A 22,271-nucleotide genomic window follows, 5' to 3' on the forward strand; every position below is an offset into this window, starting at 1 on the left:
ACAGACCGAAGTGGTTTCTTGACCCCAATTATGACTGCAGCTATCTTCATTACCTTAGGCTTCTGGTGTTAAGCCTTCTCTGTCAGTAGTGGTCAGGTAAACTTGGGATAATGGATTACAACCCAAATCTTTATTAGCAAAATAAACATTGCCAGGGGATGAGAGTTGCTGTCAGACTGTAGCTCTGGATTATTTGCATGGATGGAGTCTCCCCTGAGGTATCTATCCTTTCCCAAGGAGCAAGCCTCAGAAGACTGCTTTCTTGGCATTTCTTGTCAGAGGCCCTTCTAGTAACCCCAGAATTCTGGCTATACTCATCCCAGCCCTTACTTATGGCCAGGATGTCCACCCACCTTGTCCTGTGCAATGGCAGAACATAGTCCCCTCCCTGGTCGGCTGGAGACAGACAAATACTAGAATTCAGTGTGTGGAGGAAGCGCACAGAAGAATGAATTTCAACTTCATTCATTCACATGCAGGAGACAGGAAATCCCCAGTGCACAGGGGCATCCTGAAGGAGTTTCCTTAGTACAGACAGAAGACGGCATAGTGAGCTGGAGAGCTCAATGGCTAGAGCACCTGCTGTTCTTAGAAAGGATACAAGTTTGGTTCCCAGCACCCAGCCTGCACCACGTAACAACGGCCTGTAACTTCAGGTCAGCAGATCTGATGCCCTTTTCTGGTCTCTACAGACATCTACACACACGCACACACATGCACACACACAGAGAGGGGGGGGAGGGGGAGAGAGAGAGAAAGGAAGAAAGAGAAAGCAAGAGAGAGAGAAACAGAGACAAATTTTTTTCTGAAAAAAAAAAAAAAAGCATAGAAAATGTTACTCTTTTATTATTTCAAGGAGGTAATACATAGCCCAGTACACCAAAGCAATAGGGGATCAGAGGCAGCAAATGGCCAGTGGTTTTGGGATTCCAGGCCTCGGGCTGCATCTCCAAGCTCCTGTCTGCCTGCTCAAACAGGCTGGGACGGTGACTCGAGCTTGCTATGACTAGCAGTGGATGGATGAGTGGGCAGTTCCAGGATTCTGCACACCAGCAGCCCCACCTCCTTGAGGCTACTGTCCCGGCAGCAGCCAGCTTGCCTAGCATTTGACTCTGTTTCAGAGAGCCTGGAGTGGACGGGCAGGAATAAATCCTGAGTGATAAATTAAGGTGAAAGCCTTAGTAGTGTTAACACTCTAGACGAGAAAAGACAGCACTGTCTTGGAGGGATGAGTGGGGAGAACGGACTAGAAGGATACTAGGCGGCAGCAATGCCCTAGGAGAACCTCTCCTGGTACATGATGGGGAGAGGCAGGGGCTGGGCATTGGGGGGAAGCTGCTTCCTCTGGCACAGAGTTGACCTAGAGGTTGGTTTTCCACTCATAATTGATTACCTGGGTGTAGTCATCATACCAAGGACAAAACAAGTTTTGCTCATACCAAACATGGCCTCGGAAAGATATGTGACTCAGTTCTGGGGAGGTTATGGGGAGGGCTCAATCTAAGACCCTTCTTCATTCCCAGCCCCTGTCCTTTGCAGATGACTGGGGTGGAAGAGACAAGCATAAGTATGCCCCAGTGGAGCCTGGTGCTCTGTTCCAGAGAGCTCATATTGGCTGGATGCACAGCCCTACCCTTGCATGAAGTTGACATGTATACCAGAGAGGATGCCCGTCTGGTGACTGAATGGTGGCGTGTAGGTGGGGGTCACAGCACTGGCTGGGATGCAAATGCTCACAGACACCTTCCATGTCAGCATCGTGGGCCTGGCTGCTGCTTCCCAGCATGTACTGCTCTCCAACCTGGCTTTCTACATTGGCTCCCAGAGTTTTGGTTTGACAGGTATGAAAATAATTTTAAAAATCACACCACTGTGTATTCCAACCCAGAGCTGATGGCTTTGTTTTGTTTGACAGGAAAGGACAAAGAAACCACAATTCCACAGTGGCCAAGGCTCAAGTAGCACAGAGCGTGCTGTACACCCAAATGGAGAAACCTTGTCTGACGGGGGAGCTTGGGGAGCCATGGGGTCCTCTAGTCGGTGGCAGGATCTGAGGTCACCTCATCTTCGCATTCCTCAAAGCCTGGGACTGGCTTCTGCAGAAAGTGTGTGGTGGCCTGGATCACCTTGTCAGGTCCAATGTTGTACACAGGGTGCGTGGGCTGCTGTGAAGAGATGAGACACAGATTCGTCACCAGTGGCTCTGTGTCTGCAGAAAGGCACCCGGCAGAACTAGACTAAGGAGTGATACACACGGATCTATTCCAGGCCCAGATGTGCAACAAAACAAAACCAGTATCTGCTGACAACCTCTCATAATACACAGTCACAAGGGAACATTATTCAGCCACTTAAATATATGCTTTTGGGGGCTGGAGAGAGGACTCAGCACTTAAGAGCACTGGCTGCTCTTCCAGAGGACCTGGGTTCAGTTCCCAGCATCCACATGGCAGCTTACAACTGTCTGCAACTCCAAGTGCAAGGGATTCAACACCTTCATACAGACATACAGGCAGACAAAACACTGACATACATAAAAAATAAATATTTTAAAGGGAGACAGAGAGATCTCTGAATATGTGCTTTCAAATAGTTTAGTGATGTGGTGAAATGCCAAAATACATTTTGGAGTTTTTTGGATTTTGGAATATTCACATAGACTTTACCAGTTAAGCATCTTTATGTAAAACCCTGAACCAGACCCAGCACCCTAACATGTTACACATGTGCTCCACCACTGAGCTATCTCCTTGCTCCAAACCCTTTTTTTTAAGCACTGAAACTTTCTTATCACCAAATGTGTTTTTAATTAACAAAGTACTATCTGTTAGAGCATTTTCTTCCTTTAGTTCTGTTTTTAAGTCTCATCTAGTCCAGGCTGGCCTCAAATTTACTATGTAAGCTGGCCTTGAACTCCTGACCTTCCTGCTTCTCCCACATGCTGGGATTACAGGTGTGCATGGTGTCTGCCTTTTGTTGTGACATTTTCATGTATACTGTCACGCTTTGTTCTTATTTGTCCCCTAGCCCCCACTTCTGCTGGTCCCCCCACTCTCCCTTGGCAATGCATTCCATTGTCCTTGTGTTTCCCTTCCTGAGACCTTCGACATAGAAAGATCACATTTCCTCTCATATGGACGTAGATAAAAAGTAAAAGAGAAAAAGAAGCCTGGCGGTGCTGGCACACACTTTTAATCCCAGCACTTGGAAGGTCTGTGAGTTCGAGGCCAACCTGGTCTACAGAAAGAGTTCCAGAACAGCCAAACTTGGAAGGTCTGTGAGTTCGAGGCCAACCTGGTCTACAGAAAGAGTTCCAGAACAGCCAAACAGAGATAGATTAGATAAATAAAAACTATCTCCAAAAAACTAAAACAGCCAAACAAACAAAAACAAAGAGGAAAGGAAACATGAGGGGAGGAGAAACACTGTAGCATTTTAAAATTAAAGTTTGTCTATGCATGCACTGCAGTGAGCGCATTCCCGTCCTTCCTTCCTTTGAACCCCTCCCCTTCCCATTCATTCCCTGTGTCTCCACAGACAGCTTGATTTATAGTTTCATGTCCTAGACACATGTCTTTCTGAGACTGCTCCATTCACTTACTATGATGTTTCCAGTTGCAACCATTCCCCTGCAAATGACATGACTGCATTCTTTATGGAGTAAAAGAGTCCCTCCTCCGCCTCTTACTTTGGACAGAATGTATCCCTCCTCTGCTGCAGTTACAGATGTGCACAACCACTCTTGGCTCCAAAATTTTTGAGTGCTAGTATGATACTTGAAAAGAGCTTGCTGTGCAGTGGTGGCACACGCCTTTAATCCCAGCATTTGGGAGGCAGAGGCAGGCAGATTTCTGAGTTTGAGGCCAGCCTGGTCTACAGGTGAGTTTCAGGACAGCCAGGGCTACACAGAGAAACCCTGTCTCGAAAAAACAAACAAACAAGCAAACAAAAAGAGTTAGCTTTTGGGGGCTGGAGAGATGGCTCAGTGGATAAGAGCACCAACTGTTCTTCCAGAGGTCCTGAGTTCAATTCCCAGCAACCACATGGTGGCTCACAACCACCTCATCTCTGTAATGAGATCTGATGCCCTCTTCTGGTGTGTCTGAAGACAGTGACAGTGTACTCATATACATAAAATAAATAAATATAAAAAAGGAAAGAGCTTTTAAAGCACTTTAGATTTTAAGTGTTCGCATCAGGGAAGCCTAACCTGTGACACGTGAGCATTTTCACAGAAGCATCTCAAGTCTCTCACAACTTACTTAGGGCTATGACAGACAGGCTGGCGCTGGCAGGCCACCAGCATCCAGCAAGACAGCAAGAGCAAGCCAAGGGTTAGCTTTAACTCTTCCTATTCCTGTATGTGTCTTTCAGATACTAAACAGCATGGTGTATCTGTATTTGTAATTAAGAAAAAAGGACCACAGCTCTTTTGAGGGTAGAAGTGTCAGATCACATTTCAATTCTTTTACATTTATTTCCCTATATCGCAGAAATCTGAAAGAAATTTAAGATCTGAGACAGGGCAAAATTTTAGACCAGTATTGGGGGCCCTCTCATTCTGGGGGAGTAAAGAGGAAGAGAATGTAACTGCAGAAAAGATTTGAACTTCTTTCTTTACATCCGCCACCTCAAGTGCGCGTGCGTGCCCAGTTAGTGGAGCTGCTTTTCTCCTACTGTGCAGGCTCCAGGGTGGACTCAGGCTCTCAGGCTTGGCACCAAGCACCCTTACCTGCTGAATCATCTTGTCAGCCTCCGTCCCATTTATTTATTTATTTATTTTTATTTAAACAATGTCTCATGTAGCCTAGGCTGGCCTCCACCTTCCAAGTGCTGGGCTTACAGGCATGCATCACCATGCTTGCTTTATAGTGCTGCGCTGACGGAGGGCTGTTTGCATGCTAAGCTCGCAAGCACCGTACAGATGGACAACATGCCCAGCCCTCGGCTCTACAACGTTTCTGAGAGGCAAAAATGGGAGGGGGAAGCTGGACATGGTGGTGCACACCTCTCACCCTCATCCTCAGGAGGCAAAGCAGGCAGATCTCTGAGAGTTCAAGAGTAGCCTGGTCTACACAGAGAGTTCTAGGCCAACCAGCACTGCAGTGAGACCCTGTCTAAAATGGGGGAGGGGTCAGTATTGAATTTCATGAAACCAGTATATTTTAAAACACAAACTGAAAAATACATTATATAAAAAATGTATATCGAATCTTAAAAAATGTTTTTCTATTTATTTATTTATTTCTTTATTTATTTGCTTATTTAATGTGTGGTGCAGGGTCCCCCCATGCCACAGCAGTCAGTGGAGGTCAGAGGACAAGTTGCAGAAGTCAAATCTCTCTTTCCATAATTGAAGAGAACTCAGGGTCTTATGTGGCAACCCACTGAACCGTCCCACGAGCCTTCATGTGAGTCTAAGAAAGAGTCCAACTGACCTCCACTGAGGGGCTGGGGGATGACTCAGCTCATAAAATGTTTGCCCAGAAGCCATAAGAACCTGAGTTTGGTCCCCAGTCACCATGTAAAATGCCAGGTGTGAGTGGGGCACTTGTAATCCCAGCAGCAGGGAAGCAGAGACAGGAAGATGGGGTGAGGGTGGTCCCCATGAGACGCTCAGGCACCGAGGTTGCCCTCTGGTCTCCATGTTCACCCACACATGGGCCCCACCAGAGGCTGAATCACATATAGTGGCTGCAGCCTATAACCACAACCACCCCAGGAGGCAGGGGCAAGAAAGCTGACACGGTTCAAGGCTAGCCTGGTCTACAATGTGAATTTCAGGCCAGTCAGAACTACAAAGTGACATAATAGGACCTTGACAAAAAAAAAAATGATTTTTCATCTATTTGCACTTCTGCTTGAAATATTTACCAATGCAAGCAAAGGAAAGACATAAAAGACAGATGAAAAGAAAAGGCTCAATAATTATATCTGCTGGCCACTGCGGACAGTCTCAGCTGCATTTGTTTCTTGGGCTCATGTCTAGGTACACAGTGTGTCCTTCTGCCAGGCTGCTGTAGCACAGACTGTGGTGGGCAACATCTTGCTCCTTTCTTGTGCTGGGACTAAGCTCGGAGCTCTGACACATCCAGGCATAGACCCTACCCCTGAGCTACATCCCTAGCCTAGGGCTGCCACCTTATGGGGGAAGCACACACACATGCAACAAATACATGGCAAATTGGCGTGTGCTATTGTATGGCAATGTGGACAGAACATTCTCTGATAGCATCTCAGCTGAGCAATGAGGCCGGCCATAATACAGTGAGTGCAGCACCCGGCCCATGCTACAGCTTCAGGCTCTGAGTAACAACTGCGCCTGCCTTAGGGAGCTGTGGTCAGCAATGGGCAGGAATAAGGCCACAGCCCCCCCCACCCCCAGTGCAGACCACTCAAGTCCAGCCTCCGCCTGGCCCACTTCCTCCACTCAAACCCTCACTCATAGGCCAAAGAATGCCAGGAAGGTGGGGCCTCTGAGTTTCCTAACTTGCCCACACAGGGAACAGAGCCAGCTCTGCAGGATGCAAGTGGCCACTCTGAAATTAGATCCCCTGATCTGGGAAACCTTGTAGCAGAGGGGTGTTGAACTCGCCTTACCAGAACATTTTCGGGCACACCCATGACCACGTCATGCAGCATGGCTCCACTTCCGAAGTGCTGGGCGATGGACAGGCCGCTCAGGCAGTAGCAAGTGTGGTAGAAGTCACGTGACCTACAAGGACAGACAGACATCTCTGAGACAACCCCGTCCTTCCCTACCAATTCCCCCAAGTACTGCCACATGAATCCAGAGGACAGTGATACAGATGTACCTTGGACCCTTTTCTATACAGGGTCAAAGGAAGCATGGCTGTTCCCAGCAGTGTCCTTGAAGGTCCCATTTTTGAGTCCTACCCCACAACGGTTGTTTTGCAGTGATGAGAATGGGCCTCGGGCTTCCCACTTGCACGTGGTCCACAGCCACTGCTGAGCCACACCCTCAGCCACAGGAACTGTTCTAGTCTTTCCAGCTGTTCTGGAAAGGGCTTTCTGAGAGTGGTGGTACTAAATTAATGCATTTCTCTAGAAAAATGTCTAGAAATCAGTCACATGCCTCGAGCGCATGCATAGTGTAACCGGACATCTCATATTTACTTATCTTTCTCATTTGCGGCACCATACACAGCACCCTGGGTCTGCGTTTAGTCCTCTAATCTACTGTAGAACAGTTGCTGGATTAGAATCTATTTCTAAGTCATTGGTTTGATAGCCTATTCCTTTTCACTGTTTTACGATGCTCAGGATTGACCCCAGACCATCATAAGTGCTGTGCAAATGCTCCGCCCCACCACTGCTCTGCACCTCCATCCACATATTATTCTAGTTAAATGGGCTTAACAAGAAAAACACAGGACAGAAAAGTAAAAGAAGCCAGGCATGGTGGCACATGCCTTTAGCTCACGAGGCAGAGGCAGGTGGATCTCTGAGTTCAAGGCCAGTCTGAACTGGTCTCTGGCCTATAGAGCTACTTTTGGTATAGCCTAGGCTATATGGAAAAACTCTATCCCGGGGGATGAAAACAGTAATAAAAGGCTACTAAATCAGCCATCCATTTATCTCTCTGAGGAAGTAGGAAGGTGCACATGAGCTGGGGGTTCCAATGAGCGACTCTGGATGAGTAGCCAGAGGTGACCGCTCAATGGCACTGAAAGGGGGTTACCCCAACTGTAACACTTTCCCTTCGCAATGTTAGTGCTAAGCAGATGAAGGACAGGGATGCCCAGGTTGATGGGCCTGGCTCTAAGTGAGCCTGGGCAGCCCATCCCCTCTCCCCTCATCCCTCTCTCCCCAGAGAACACTTACTTGCCAGGTTTGTCCAGAAGGCCCCCCGCTGGACACTGGCAGCACATCAGAATGTACTCCTGCAGCGCCTGCTGATGGAACATCCAGTGGCTCATGCTGAGGGCAGGGTCACCTGGTGAACACAGGGTCAAGAGGGCAGGGATGACATCACTGGTTACTGACTCGTTCCAGTCACTCTTAGTACACTTGCTGTCTTCACCATGAGTGCCCTCTCCTTAACATGGCTGTGTCGTCCAAGAGCAGGTCTAGGTGGCAGTCTCATTTCCCTGAAGCGTACCAACCAACATGGATGACGGTCCAAAACCGCCTCAGTTTCCTGAGGGCACTGCCTTTAGCTCCTCTCTCCTCTCTGCAACTTGTTAAGTCACACCACTTACCAGAGGCTAGTAGCAATAGCTTACTCTGACCTTTCTAACCCTGACCTAAATCCACATCCAAAAGAAACTCCCAGAGACCCAAACATTTGTCCCAGAAGTCACCACTGCTGACTGTTCTGTGCCACGGATTGCACAAGCAAAAACCAACCATGCTGGGAGCCTAAGTCCTGGAGAAACCTGAGTCCTGGGTTTTGTTTTTTTTTTCCATTTCTTCCTATGCTGGGGAACATGCTGTGCATACCGGGCAAGCACTGCACCCTGGGCTCCATCCTAGGCCCTGGGCTCCTTCATTTTTTTAAAATATTTAATTATTTATTTAATGTATGTGAGTACACTGTCACTGTCTTCAGACATACCAGAAGAGGGCATTGGATCCCATTACAGATGGTTGTGAGCCACCATATGGTTGCTGGGAATTGAACTCAGGACCTCTGGAAGAGCAGTTAGTGCTCTTAACCGCTGAGCCATCTCTCCAGCCTGGGCTCCTTCATTCTTAAGTTCAGCTGATACAGCAAAAGAATTGTGCAGGTCACGGTTACCAAGCAGGGAGAGAAGAGAGAGCTCACCACCTTTGTTTTTATGCGTTTCCCTATATAGTGACAATTATTATAATTTTGTAGCTGCGCGTGTTTCATGTAACACTTAATCTGTTCTGCTACAGTATCATCTTCACAATCATCATTCTGAGTAACAGGGAAACATCCCGTTTAAGGAGAGGTACAAGATAACTGAGAAAAATAATAGGGCCAACAATCTCAGAGATATTGACATATAAATCTCTGGGGAGACTTCACAAAAGGCTAACGTGAACAGAGTGCATGAGAATACAGGGAAAACAAGTGTAAGCATGGGGACCCGAGTTCAGATCCCAGCACCCGTGTACACAGTCAGTGCAGCAGTGCACGCCTGTAATTCCAGTGCCGGGGAGGAGGGGACAGGAGGATACTGGTAGCTCATGTTCAGCCAGGTTAGCTGAATTGGCAAACTCCAAGTTCAATGAGAGACCCTGTCACAAAGAACTATGGTGTAGACTGATTGAGAAAGACAGCAATGTCAGCCTCTGGCCTCTATCCATACCTACATGTACATGTGCACACACAAACATGAACATACACATATACCACACATGGCAAAAGAAAATTCCACATTTAGCTATAGAATATTCAGACAGAAAGTATTTTATTTTCTTTTCTGAGACATGGTCTCAGCCCAGGCTGGCTTTGAACTCACTATGGAGCCAACCCTGAACTGATCCACCTGACTCCACCTCCTGGAACGACAGGTGTGCATACACAATTGGCAATAATTTTTTATTTGTTTTATTTTACTTTATTTTTATTTAATTTTTATATATGTGGGTTCTTGCATGTAGCATGTGCCTGAGATTTATGGAGGCCAGAAGATGGTATTCGATCTAGGATTACAGACAGATGTGAGGTACCATGTTGGTGCTGAGAAACAAACCCAAGTCCTCTGGCAGAGCAGCCAGTGTTCTCAACCACCGAGCTACCTCTCTAGTGCCCCCCCTTCCTTAAAAAGAGACAATGTACTTGTTGTCTTAGCTATTATGTTAAATCAAGGAAAAGATAAAGAAGAAACACACACACACACACACACACACACTAAATGTAATTTTAAAAATGTTCCCAGTAACTAAAAGGGTGCATTTGTACCTGTCAGCACATAAGGACACAGCTCTCCTCCTAGAGGAGATTTGGTGACAGGACCTTCCGTGAAAGCAGACACCAGAGTATGCTGGTACCCTAACCTTGGACATCCCAGCCTCCAGATCTTGCTGGGAATCAAACTCAAGACCACACACATGCTGGTTATCTGTAGCTCTCTATCAGGTCATCTCCACTGACAGAAGTTCAGGAGCCAGGAAAAGAATCTCAATCAAGTCAGATAATATGAGCACTGTGTATCTTATGCTACTCATGCATGAGTGAGGGAGGGGTATGTGTGTACACATGTACATGTGTGTACGTGTGCTACACGATTAAGCTCAGAGCCTGTGGGTGCTGGGCAAGTCATCCACCACTAGTTGGGTCGCCAGCCTTGGGGGCAGACACCCATCCCCTCTGAGTCATTACAGGCTGTATACCCTAATTTTTAAAAATTACCCCGAATTATTACAAAGATCAAACTAGATACTTAGAAGTAAAGGTACAAAAATTGCAAAATACTAATAATCTGCTATGTATTAAAGGAGAAGTGAGACATCCTGGGAACGGCAGAGGAGCTGAACATTAAGAACTCAGGCTAGGCATGGTGACGCACGCCTTGAATCCCAGCACTGTGGAAGACAGGTGTGATAACACACATGGAATCCCAGCACTTAGAAGGACCAGACAGAGGTTCAAGGTCATCCTCAGCTTCATAAAGAGTTTGAAGATCATACAGAGCCAGCAGAATGGCTCAGCGGGTAAGGCCCAGGTCTGATCTCCACACGTCCCCTGGCACACACGCCCCTCCCTTCAAGGAATACAAACAAGACTAAGTAATATAATAATTGTTTTTAATTACACGGAGCTGGGAGGATAGATGAGTCAATGAAATGCTTGCTGTACATGCATGAGGACCGAGTTCCACCCCCAGCACCCAGGTTAAAAATCTGGGCATGGCAGTACACCAGTACCAGAGCTGAGAGGTGGAGGCAGGGGGATCCTGAGGCTTGTTGGCCAGCCAGTCTCGTGAAACTGGACAGTGACTAAGGAAGGTAGTTGGCTGTTGACCTCTGGCCTTCCTATACCATTGAGATATGTGTGTGTACACCAGGACATACAGGTACACACACATGCACCCACATACAAACAGAAACAGTACATACATGAAGATTGTTAATATGTCAATGCTTGCTGGGTATAGTGGCACATACCTTTAATTTCAGCACTTAGAAGGCAAGTAGGAAAATCAGGAGGCCACCCTAGGCTATACAGTAAATTCTAGGCTAGTTTCAGATATATGAGACTGTCTTTAAAATTTTTTTTAATCTACATATTCTCTGTCATTTAAAAAAAAAAAAAAAAAAAAAAAAAAAAAAACAATTCATACTGAATTGAGAAAGACCCAAAATAGCCAAGGTAATCCTGAAAAAGAAGAAAGCTTGGAGGCCTGCATTTCCTTATTTCAAAACCTACCGCAGAGCTGTAATAATCATGGAACATAAGGATAGACACATAGCACAATGCAGTAGAAATGGGAATCAGGAGATAGGTTCACATCCACAAGAACTGGACTTCAGCATGCCCGTGATGAAGCCTGGTGGCAGAATGTGTGTCTAGCGGATAAGCTACACACCAGAGCCCCATTCAACCCCAGCGCCAGAAACAAACCAAAAGCCTTTCCCTGTGTGTGACAGCTCACGCCTATAATCCCTACACTGGGGAAGCTCAGGCCTGTGCCACATGGAAAGACCCTGTCTCACAAAATAAAACAAAACAAACCCGTAAAAATAGATCAAGAATTGAAATATGAGAGGTAGATATCAAAACTGTAGGAAGAAAACAAAGATACATTCCCATGATGTCTGTGGTGGTTTGAATAGGAATGGCCTCCACAGACTGTCTGAATGCTTAGCAACAGGGAGTGGCACTATCAGGAGGTGTGGCCTTGCTGGAGGAGGCGTGTCACTGCGAAGGTGGGCGTTGAGGTCTTACATGCCCAAGCTACAAGATCAACATGTAGAGCTCTCAGCCCCTTCTGCAGCACCGTGTCTGCCTGCACGATGCCATGCTTCCTGCTATGATGATAATGGACTAAACCTCTAAAACTATAAGCCAGCCCAAATTAATGTGTTAACTGTGGCGGCCTGGCTCAAGCGATTTCAGAGGAGAAGAATGTTAGTATGTGGCCTAGATACTGATCCTATGATATTTTGGCTAAGAATTTGGCTTTTGACCTTGTCCAAAGAGTCTGCCTGAGGCTAAATTAAAGAGTTTGGATTAATTTCATTGGCAGAGGAAATCTGAAAACAGCCTAGTATTGACTCTGTCATGTGGTTATTAGTGTTCACTCTTATGCAGATCTGCAAGGAAAAGGAGCAAGCTGAGCAAGGAAAAATAGAAAATGTACAATTTGAGGGACACCGGGAAGTAGACTGGAGCTAAACTCCATGCTTCATTGTGCTGAGCCTTTTCTGTTCTAATTAGAAATAAGATCATTGGCTCTTCCACCACACCAGTGCTGGACCTCTAACGCAGGGCTCGCTCACACAACCTAGGGAATCCTGCTACCGCTGAGATACAGTCTCAGCTGCAAATATATATATACATGACTTATTTTTATTTTATGTGTTTGAGTGTTTCGCCTGTATATGTATGTATGTATATATATGACTTAAGTATTTTTATTTTACGTGTTTGAGTGTTTCGCCTATATATGTATGTTTACCATGAGCACAGCTGGTGCCTGGGTCCTCAGAGGTAGAAGAAGGAATCAGACCCCCTGGAAATGGAGTTACAGATGATTGTGAGCCACCATGTGGGTACTGTGAACCAAATGAATCTGGGTCTTCTGAATGAGCAGCCAAGCTCTAGCCAGGCTAGAGAGCCATTTCTCAAGCCCCACAAACACATTTTTAAAAGTAATGATAAAGCCGGGCAGTGGTGGCGCACGTCTTTAAGCCCAGCACTTGGGAGGCAGAGGCAGGCGGATTTCTGAGTTCGAGGCCAGCCTGGTCTACAGAGTGAGTTCCAGGACAGCCAGGGCTACACAGAGAAACCCTGTCTCGAAAAACCAAAAAACAACAACAAAAAAGTAATGTTAAGGCTGGTGCTACAGTTCAGAGATAGAATCTAGACAACTATGGATGAGGCCCTAGGTTTAACCCCCAGTACTGCAAATAAATAAATAATACATAAACTTTCAAGTTTATGGATATAACTCAGTGGTAGTAAATGTTCTTAGCAGGATCTGGGCTCAATATCCGATATCAAAACATAAAAAAATTCTTTTTAAACGCATTTACTTTAAAGAAGAGACGGCTCAGGGGCTAAGAAGAAGAAGTGCCCTTGCAGGAGAGAAGAGTTTGGTTCCAGCGCTCAGTGCCAGGTGACTGACAACCTCTGTAACTCTAGCTCAAGGGACTCTGACCCCTCGGACACCCACATGCATGCACATACCACATGCACGCACGCACACATACACACTCACAATTTTTAAAAATTAAAATATAAGTAACAGCAAATACAATTTTTTAAAAGAAAATTAAAGGGCACAGTGGAGGATATAGTTTGCTTCTCTTAATATTATCCATTGTCAAGGGTTTCGAAACGCTGCCAGGAAAAGTCACTGGACACCAGCTGGTATGCACATGACTGCCCTGGGTGTGGCCTTTGATAGGTTATGTTGTGTCCTGGGAAGCTCTCTGTACAGGGCCAATGATGTAACTGCCATTTAGAGAGAGCATTGTTTATTCACCCACTCATGTTTGTTTGTTGGGAGCATCTTACGGTGCAGTCCTGGCTGACCTGGAACTTGCCACGTAGGTCTGGCTCTCCTTGAACTCTGCTTCTGCATCTTGAGTGCTGGGCTTAGGGTGCATGTGACCAGGCTGGGCAACTCTTCCCTTCTCAGTGGATATTCTCTGTTTGCTACTGAGAGCCTAGGCATCCTCAATTAACAACTCTGCGTGCAATCTCCTAACAGTGCAGTCGCCAGCTTAAAACCTTAAGTATGTTTATGAGTTAAACAGACATTTATATATTATACCCTATAAAACCAAATACCTACTTACAGTCAGTCCACTTGCAGGATAAATTGCCTATGTCCTCTGCCTCCCAAGTGCTGGGACTAACAGCATGCACCACCACGCACGGCCTCAGACTAAGTTTTTTTTTAATGTATATTCTTCCAGAGTTCTGGAAATTCAGTCATACAGTACACTGTTACTTTCTAGCATTCATGTAATAAGGGAAACATTTCCATAACTCTGTAACACTACTTAATGAGCAGGTGACAGTCTGTTGTAAGATGCACCAGGCTTTATGCCTCAGCCTCCCCTCACACACATCTGAACTTCTAAGTTGGTCTGACTCTGCTCTCAAACATATGGATGTGCAAACACGCTCACAGTATGCTTGGACACTAATACGTTGTAAGGACAGTTCCTAGAAGTGGCCCTGTCCTGCTGACGCAGGTTATCCATGGGCTGGGGAGGTGACAGTAGATCCAGCACTTGCTGTGCAGGCTTGAGGACCAGAGTTCAGCTCCTCAGAGCCAGTACACTCTGGGCAGTCATGGTGGCTGCCTGGAACCCCAGGCACACTTGGTGTGACAGAAACAGGGTCTGGATCTCACTGTGTAGACTAGCTAGACTGGCCTCCAACTCAGGAGTCAGGTCCCCTGGAGTTGGAGTTTAAGTCATTTAAGCTAACAAATGTGGGTGCTGGGACCAGGCCTCAGGTCCTCCGTTAGAGCTGGCCGTGCTCGTTAACAGTGAGCCGTCTCTCCCCACCCCTAACATGCATTACTTTGATTCTGTTTTGTTTCTTGAAGAGTTCTCTGTTGTAGCCCTGACTGTCCTGGAACTCACTATGTAGACCAGGCTAGCCTTGAACTCAGAGTGCTCTTGCCTCCCGAGTGCTGGGATTAGAGGAGTGACCCACCACTGCCCATCTAACACTTTATGAAGTGTTATCCGAGCTGGATAACTTTTGTGTGGGTATGTGTGAGGGTGGGGTTGATGTTCACCTGCAGTACTGCAAGCAGGGCTGCATTTCCCTGCCAGCTACTCCAGCTGCAGTCAGCTGATAAAGTAAGCCTTAACTGCGTGTACTTTGTTTCCTTCTCTGCGAAATGGGAACATAAAAAGTCTTGGTGTCACAGGGCTATTTGGGGATCACATGAGGAAACGTAAGTGAAACATTGTGGCACAGTGAATGCTGGGGAAATCTCTGCTGCTGTTAATAGAGCCACCATTCTGGAAAAAAGCAACATCTGTGGCTCTTTCTACAAGCCAGCTCACCAAAACCTCAGCTTATTTCTTCAGAAAAGTCAGCCTCTGGACCTGCGGGTCTCGCCCTTCCTAATGCCGCAGCCTTTAATACAGTTCCTCATGCTGTAGTGACCCCCAGCTATAAAATTATTTTTGTTGCTATTTCATAACTGTCATTTTGCTATTCTTATGAATTATGATGTAAATATCTGATACACAGGACATCTGATGTGTGACCCCTGTGATAGGGTCATTTGACCCCAAAAGGGGTCTCGACCCATCAGTTGAGAACTGCTGCTCTAGGGACTTCCTGACGGTCCTACTAAGGATGAGTCGGAGCCTGTGGAGGCTCCAGAGTGCTGGCCTTTCTGTGCCTCAGTATTCTGAGGCCTAAACCGTAGGGCCCCAGGCTGAAAGGGAGGACAGGGCCTCCGTGTGCTTTTAATCAGTATCAAAGGCATCTATAACTGAACAACTTCAGTGAGATTAAGGAATTAAAACAACTTCAGTGAGATTAAGGAATTAAAACTTAGGGTTCAGAGAGCTGGACGAAGAAGCTTAGGTGCAGGAGGTAATAAAAAAGAATCTCTACTTTTGGAAGAATCTCTTTTACTTTTTTGTGGAGTCTTTTACATCTGAGCAATTAGTCACCCAGCTGAGTCCACAGGAAAGTCTCCCTCTGGGCTACAGGATCTCCCTGCAGGAACAGACTGGAAGCCGGCAGGGTGGCCGCGCCTCCCCCTCCCACCTGTGAGCCCTGTGCTCACAGGCCAGCGTTAGCAGAGTCAGGGGCTGCTGAGTCTCTGCCTGCTGTCTTGCATGCTTTGTGGCGGCTCCTTAGAGAGGAATGTGGGGTTCTCTAGTCTAGCTGCTCAGGGAAGCAGTCGTAGGTCAGCTTACTAACTTTAAGTGAAACATTTCTAGGGGTGGGTTGCAGCTCAGTGGCAGGACACTTGTCTTGCATGCATGAGGTCCTTAGTGTCAACCCCCACTTCTGCCAAATGAAACAAAACCACTGACGCAAGCAGTGGCAGCCAAAACATTTCTTAAAACAAAACAAAAACCCAAACAACATTCTATTTATTTATTTTGTGTGGGAGGAGATCACATGTGGAGGTGAACAACTCACAGGAGTTGACTCCATTTCTATCTGGGATTGAACCCAGGTTGTCAGACTTGCCAGCAGAAGCCTTTACCCACTGGGCCATCTTACTGACCCCAAATAACCTATTTCTGATAGTGACTTGTGCTCAGAGTGGGTGAGTCTTTTCTCATAGGTCCAAGTCCTCTGCTCCTTTCCATACCTGCCTCTCCTGTCACCACTCTGACTACACAGACAGGGGTGTTTGTCACTCTGACATGATCCAACATGGCTCTGCTGTGGCATCACAGCTGAGATGGCAGCTCCAGTCATTGTGGGGCCTGGGGCAGGGTGGGGATGCTCCCTTCAGATAACAGGGAGTGGCTCAGGGGAAGGTCATCCTGCCCCAGCAGGCCAAGGCGGAAGTGAGTGGTCTGAAACCATGGGAACTGAATGGTATTCTGCTCAGACAGCCCCAAGGGTAGGAGGCTCCACACCAGCCCTCAAAACCCCTGGCAGCCAGAGTTTTCTTTCAACTCCTCTCTACAGCACTGGGTTAGTAACAGACCAGGGGGCTCCTCTTCCAGCCCCAGTAGCAGTGTGGACTCACCTTGAGCGTGGAGTGCTCGGTGCAGCAGGGGCAGGAGCCCTGCCTGCCAGAAGGAGTAGCAGCCGTCCACCAGCTTGTTGCAGCGGCCCTGAAATCCTCCTTCAAACCGCATCTGCCGGCTTGTCACCCATTGCTGAGAAAGAACACAGGAGAGGCGGTGTCAGCCAAAGACATACAGCCAGTCACTCTGTGGGACAATATCTGGGGTTCTGGCTTCCCTTCCTCTCCTCCCCTTCCCCAATGGTGACTGTCATTAAAGTTGGCCATTTTGAAGCAACCGGCAGTAATCACTGTATATATGTATATGTACATATGAATATATGTATATATATGTGTATGTGTATATATATATTCTTTGTCTCCTTCATTGCTATTTCCTGTATTTCCTGTCACCCCCTCTCCAGGCTTGTTCTCTTCCCCTCCCCAAATAGTCGCCCTTCAGCGTCCTGTTACATACAGCCCATTACCCTCTCTAGTTCCCACTACCCTGACAACTGCCTTTGCTTAGGTCCTGCGGAAGCAGGTGCTGAGTGCAGAGGCCACACTGCTGTGGGAGGTCTGCAAAGGTCTTTGACACTCAGCTTGGGGCAGAAAACTCAGGCAGGACCACTTGTCTCTTCTCATCACTTCTCAGGGGAATTTGTTCAGAGCGGAGGAGGGAAGTGTTGGGTTCATCTCATCAGATGACATCAGGCTAGTCCCGCCTTCACCTGGTACCTGAGGACATTCACCCAACAACATCTGCAAGTCCCTACCAGGGCTGGGGGTCGAACCACTGAGCATCACTACCAAATGATAACTTCCTGGTCTAGCCTCCAGTGCTCTTGGGGTGCTACAAGAGCCATCTTGGGCTGAAGCTATAAATGGGCACTTGTCACCCAGTGGCCACACCTGATACCACCGCTCCGGCTTATCTCCACATTTTCTAAACACACTCCATAAAGAGCCTTGGAGGGATGAGCAGAACCAACTGGCGGAGCAGATACGATGCTCTTCCTGCTCAGCCTGAGGCCAGAGAGCTCCCCCACTGGACTGAAGGGGAGCAAGCGCATACACTCCGAATCTGGAGCGCTCCTAGACTCGGTTCCTGAATGCAGACGCAAGGAACTCTTTAGAGGGAAGCCTGGACTTCTTCAAAGAGAATAGAGTTAGATTATGTCTCAGGCCATGGCAACACAAGTCAGTGTCGGACGCTTAAAAGGACAAAAACCTGTGGTAACACCACAGGTAGTAACACTTCCCTAGTCAGTCTTAAATGAACCTTCAGGAACTGCTATTTAATGACAGTAAACTAAAGACTCAAGGGTTGGGGGGCAGCCTCTCTGTGCATTGACTCACCCTGAAACATGAGTAGATTCGAGTCATGCTTTTGTTCCGGTGCCTAACGCCAGGGGTGGGACCCCTTCCCTTGAATATAGGAAGTCAAAGCCACCTCCTCTCTCCCCCTCCCTCCCTCTCGTTTTCGAGACAGGGTTTCTCTGAGTAGCCCTAGGTCTCCTGGAACTCGTTCTGTAGACCAAGCTGGCCTCAAATTCAGAGATCCGCCTGCTTCTGCCTCCTGTGCTGGGATTAAAGGCATCTGCCACCACCGCCCGGCTCAGATATTGGTTGTTTATAGCAAAGGAAGGGGGGGGGGGGCACTGGGAAAGGGAGGGATAGCATTATGGACATTATGGAGCACCTTCTGTCTACCAGGCTTTTAATGGGCCATCTTCTTTAACCCTCAAAGAATGATTATTATTCTAACTTTCCAGAGGGAAAAGAGACAGTGCAGCTAAAGCAGATCAGAAGAGTTTCCCAGGGATTTTTGGCTAAGAGGCAGAGGCAGGCTCAGGCCTACAGTACTGACATGTTAACTTAAGCAGTAGTATATTCCTCCTTTTTGCCTAGAACACGTGTACTGGCTGATTTTGTGTGTCAACTTGACACAAGCTAGAGTCATCACAGAGAAAGGAGCCTCCCTTGAGGAAAAGCCTCCATGAGATCCAGTTGTAAGGCATTTTCTCAATTAGTGATCGAGGGGGGAAGGCCCAGCCCATTGTGAATGGTGCCATCTCCTGGCTGGTAGTCCTGGGTTCTGTAAGAAAGCAGGCTGAGCAAGCCAGGGGAAGCAATCCAGTAAGCAGCACCCCTCCATTGCCTCTGCATCAGCCCCTGCCTCCAGGTTCCTGCCCTGCGTAAGTTCCAGTCCTGACTCCCTTCGGTGATGAACAGTAATAAGGAAGTAGAAACTGAATAAACCCTTTCCTCCCTAACTTGCTTCTTGGCCGCGGTGTTTCATTGCAGCAACAGAAACCTTGACTAAGACAACATAAGACTTTATCTTTCATCTCTTAAGAATGATCTCATTGGCCGGGCAGTGGTAGCACACGCCTTTAATCCCAGCACTTGGGAGGCAGAGGCAGGTGGATTTCTGAGTTCGAGGCCAGCCTGGTCTACAGAGTGAGTTCCAGGACAGCCAGGGCTACACAGAGAAACCCTGTCTCGAAAAACCAAAAAAAAAAAAAAAAAAAAAGAATGATCTCATTGTAACATATATCCACAAAGTTGGTCATTCAGTATCAATTTTCCAGAACCTTCATAGAGCATGCTATGTGAGAGGCTTTCTCTCACAATGAGGGCAAAACGCTGCTTGTTACACCACCATAAAATAGAAAAGCAATGCCCTAGAAGGCTCACAATGGCTCAACAATGAGGGCCTGGCATCTGCTCTGAGAGAAAGCTGAAGGTCTATTGTAGCTGGTTTGCTCTCATGATAACCAGGGCAGCAATACCCGCCAAAAGACAAGGGGAATATATTCACTCTGTATGTCCTAGGTTTCCCTTAACCTGACCGCTTTTTGAACACTGGCCAAGAGCTTGGGGGTCTAGAAGAGATGCCCAAATCTCCTAATAGCAAGCTCCCAGGCAGAGCTCTGCCAGAACACAGATATAGAATTTTCACAGGTACTAAATCCTTGGCCCTTAAATGTTTAAAGCTCTTCTCAGAGCCTTTTCTCTTAGGAGATTCTAAGACACATGGTAATATCAAATCCAGAGGGACCATTGCTATTCTTGGGAACATGGGAGAAAGGTACTCTGGGTCATTCCAGGTGGTGGAGGACTCAAGTCCACTCTGGGTCTGTTCAGACACCTCAAAGCAGGCAGGAGGAGAGGTAGAAGGGAGTTGAGACCGAGAGCAGCTGTCTGCTCCTCTGCTGATGCACTGCTGTGCTAACACCAGCAACCACACCTGAAGCTGCCTTCATCTGCTCAAGGCCAGAGCTCAGCCAGGCCTTCCCATCACCAGACCTCCCCATGGTCCCAGATGGAGTCACGTCACCAAACCTGGGCTCAGGGAGAGGATGGTGCAACAGCTACTCACTAGCAAGCTCTTCAGGTTCAAAGAACGTTCCTTCTTGAGGATCACCAGCGCGGCCAGGCCACAGAAGGTGTAGCCACCGTGGGCTTCCATCCCTGGCACCCCGCCAATGCCGCCTTCCCAGTTCTGGCACCTAAGAGATTGAAAGAAGCAGATATGGAGAGTGCAGGGATGAGGACAAGCATCCTGTCCATAATCTGGTGGCAGAGAATAAGTCAGCTCTGATGAAAGCATAGGATGGTAGCACCATGGATAGAAACGTGCTGATTTACTACCTTGGCTGCGTGTATATATGTGTGTGCACGTGCATATGGAGGCCAGAAGTCAGCATTGGGTGTTGTTCCTCAGAAGAACTATCCACTTTAATTTTTGAGACAGAGTCTCTCACTGGAACCTAGAAAATCATACTTTTGGCTGGGATGCCTTTGCCAAAGAGTCCTAGGGATCCCCAAACACATCCCCAGGGCTGGAATTACAAGTATATCTGGCTTTTCACACGAGTACTGGGTTCAGGTCCTCTTGCTTGTACAGAACACTTTATGGGCTCAACCATCTCCCTAGCCCCTTACCTATTACTGTTGGCAGATTCCTTTTCCTAGAAAACAAAACCAGTAGGCCTTGGAAATTTAGAAACTGTCCACTTATGTAAGAAACGTAGTAGCACTGGTCAATCCTCAATGGGGAAAAGTTGCAAAGTACTATATGTAGCAGAGTCAACAAGTTAAAATAAAATAGAACAATAACTGCTATTTCTGGCAATCTTCCAATACAAAGTTTATTAGTTTACTTTTGTCTAGTTTCCTCTTTTTCACTCTAGCTCTGGAGCTCAAACCCAGGACTTCACACATGCTTGACAACTGCTCTACCACTGGGACACACCCACCCCTCTTATTTCCAGTTTCTTTCTTTCCTGTGTCTGTTCCAGACCAGATTTCCCGCAGCCAGGCCGGCCTTGAGCTTCCTGAGCCCCTGTCTTGCTTGACGTCTATGCCACTCAAGTGCTAGGATCCAGATGTGTGCCACCCTGCTGTAGTGATTTGGGTTATCAGTTGGCTTTGTGTTTTGGTTTGGTTTAATTTGTTTTGGTAGTACTGGAGATTAGACCAGGGTGTTGAACACGCTAGGCAAGTACTCTACCACTGAGCTACCTCTCAGCCTGCTTTTTGCTTTTTGAAGTAGGTCTCCCTAAGTTGCCCAGGCTGGCCTAGCATTACTCATTCTGTAGCCCAGGCAAGACCTAGGTTTGGGATTCTCCTGATTTATCCTCTGGAGTAGCTGGAATAGAGGCCCACACCACCAGGTGTATGGCTTAGAACTTCTATGATGAACACAGACACTCACTTGTGCAAGCACACACACACAGTTACACAAAACCATTTTGAGGTATGATGTTGGCAACTATGTTGTATATTGCTCAGGTGGGCTCAAGTGATCCTCCTGCCTCACCTTCACAAGTAACTGCAACTACCTGGGTGTGGTGGCTCACGGCCATAATTTCAGAACTTGTAAGGCTGAGGCAGGAGGACTGCCTGGGCTACAGAGTAAGATCCTCTCTCAAACAAACAAACAAACACCACCAACAATAAACCCCCTAAGTATAAGACTGTGTCCAGCTTTGTAACTGCTCAAAAATGAACTTTGTTACTGCTCAAAAATAAACTTTGTTTTTAAATTTTAGAATTTTCTCTATACTTAATATCTGAGGTAGGTGTAGTAGCACATACCTTTAGCCTAGCACCGAGGACTGATGTCTGAGCTACAGGCCAGTCTGGTCTACACAGTAAGTTCCAGTCCATCGAGAGCTACATATGAGACTCTACTTTATTTACTGAAGTAGTTTCTTTCTTTCTTTTTTTGGGGGGTAGGCAAGGGGTGGTATTCAAGACAGGACTTTTCGGGGGCTGGAGAGATGGCTCAGTGGCTAAGAGCACTGCTTGTTCTTCCAGAGGTCCTGAGTTCAATTCCCAGCAACCACATGGTGGCTCACAACCATCTGTAATGAGATCTGGTGCCCTCTTCTGGTGTGTCTGAAGACAGCTACAGTGTACTCATCATATATA

At 47.1% G+C, this 22,271-nt stretch overlaps 1 protein-coding gene and 1 long non-coding RNA gene across 2 annotated transcripts in view; one reads left to right on the top strand and one right to left on the bottom strand.

The window, feature by feature from the left end:
* Nucleotides 1–828: 828 nt before the first annotated feature.
* Fntb (farnesyltransferase, CAAX box, subunit beta) overlaps nt 829–22,271 on the bottom strand; it is an 85,261-nt gene continuing 63,818 nt past the window's right edge. Inside the window, exons 8-12 of the mRNA XM_076921934.1 lie at nt 20,215–20,344; nt 16,851–16,983; nt 7,846–7,957; nt 6,601–6,715; nt 829–2,165 (exon numbers count right to left, since the gene is read on the bottom strand). Of these exons, the coding sequence (XP_076778049.1) occupies nt 2,034–2,165; nt 6,601–6,715; nt 7,846–7,957; nt 16,851–16,983; nt 20,215–20,344 (622 nt within the window). The 3' untranslated portion in view covers nt 829–2,033. The remainder of the gene's footprint in view (nt 2,166–6,600; nt 6,716–7,845; nt 7,958–16,850; nt 16,984–20,214; nt 20,345–22,271) is intronic.
* On the top strand, nt 2,162–3,459 carry LOC143437076 (uncharacterized). The gene is made up of 2 exons (XR_013106761.1): nt 2,162–3,211; nt 3,274–3,459. It is a non-coding gene; the product is annotated as an uncharacterized LOC143437076 (long non-coding RNA).

This window comes from Arvicanthis niloticus, chromosome 23 (genome assembly GCF_011762505.2).
Source record: "Arvicanthis niloticus isolate mArvNil1 chromosome 23, mArvNil1.pat.X, whole genome shotgun sequence".
Lineage (NCBI taxonomy): Eukaryota > Metazoa > Chordata > Mammalia > Rodentia > Muridae > Arvicanthis > Arvicanthis niloticus.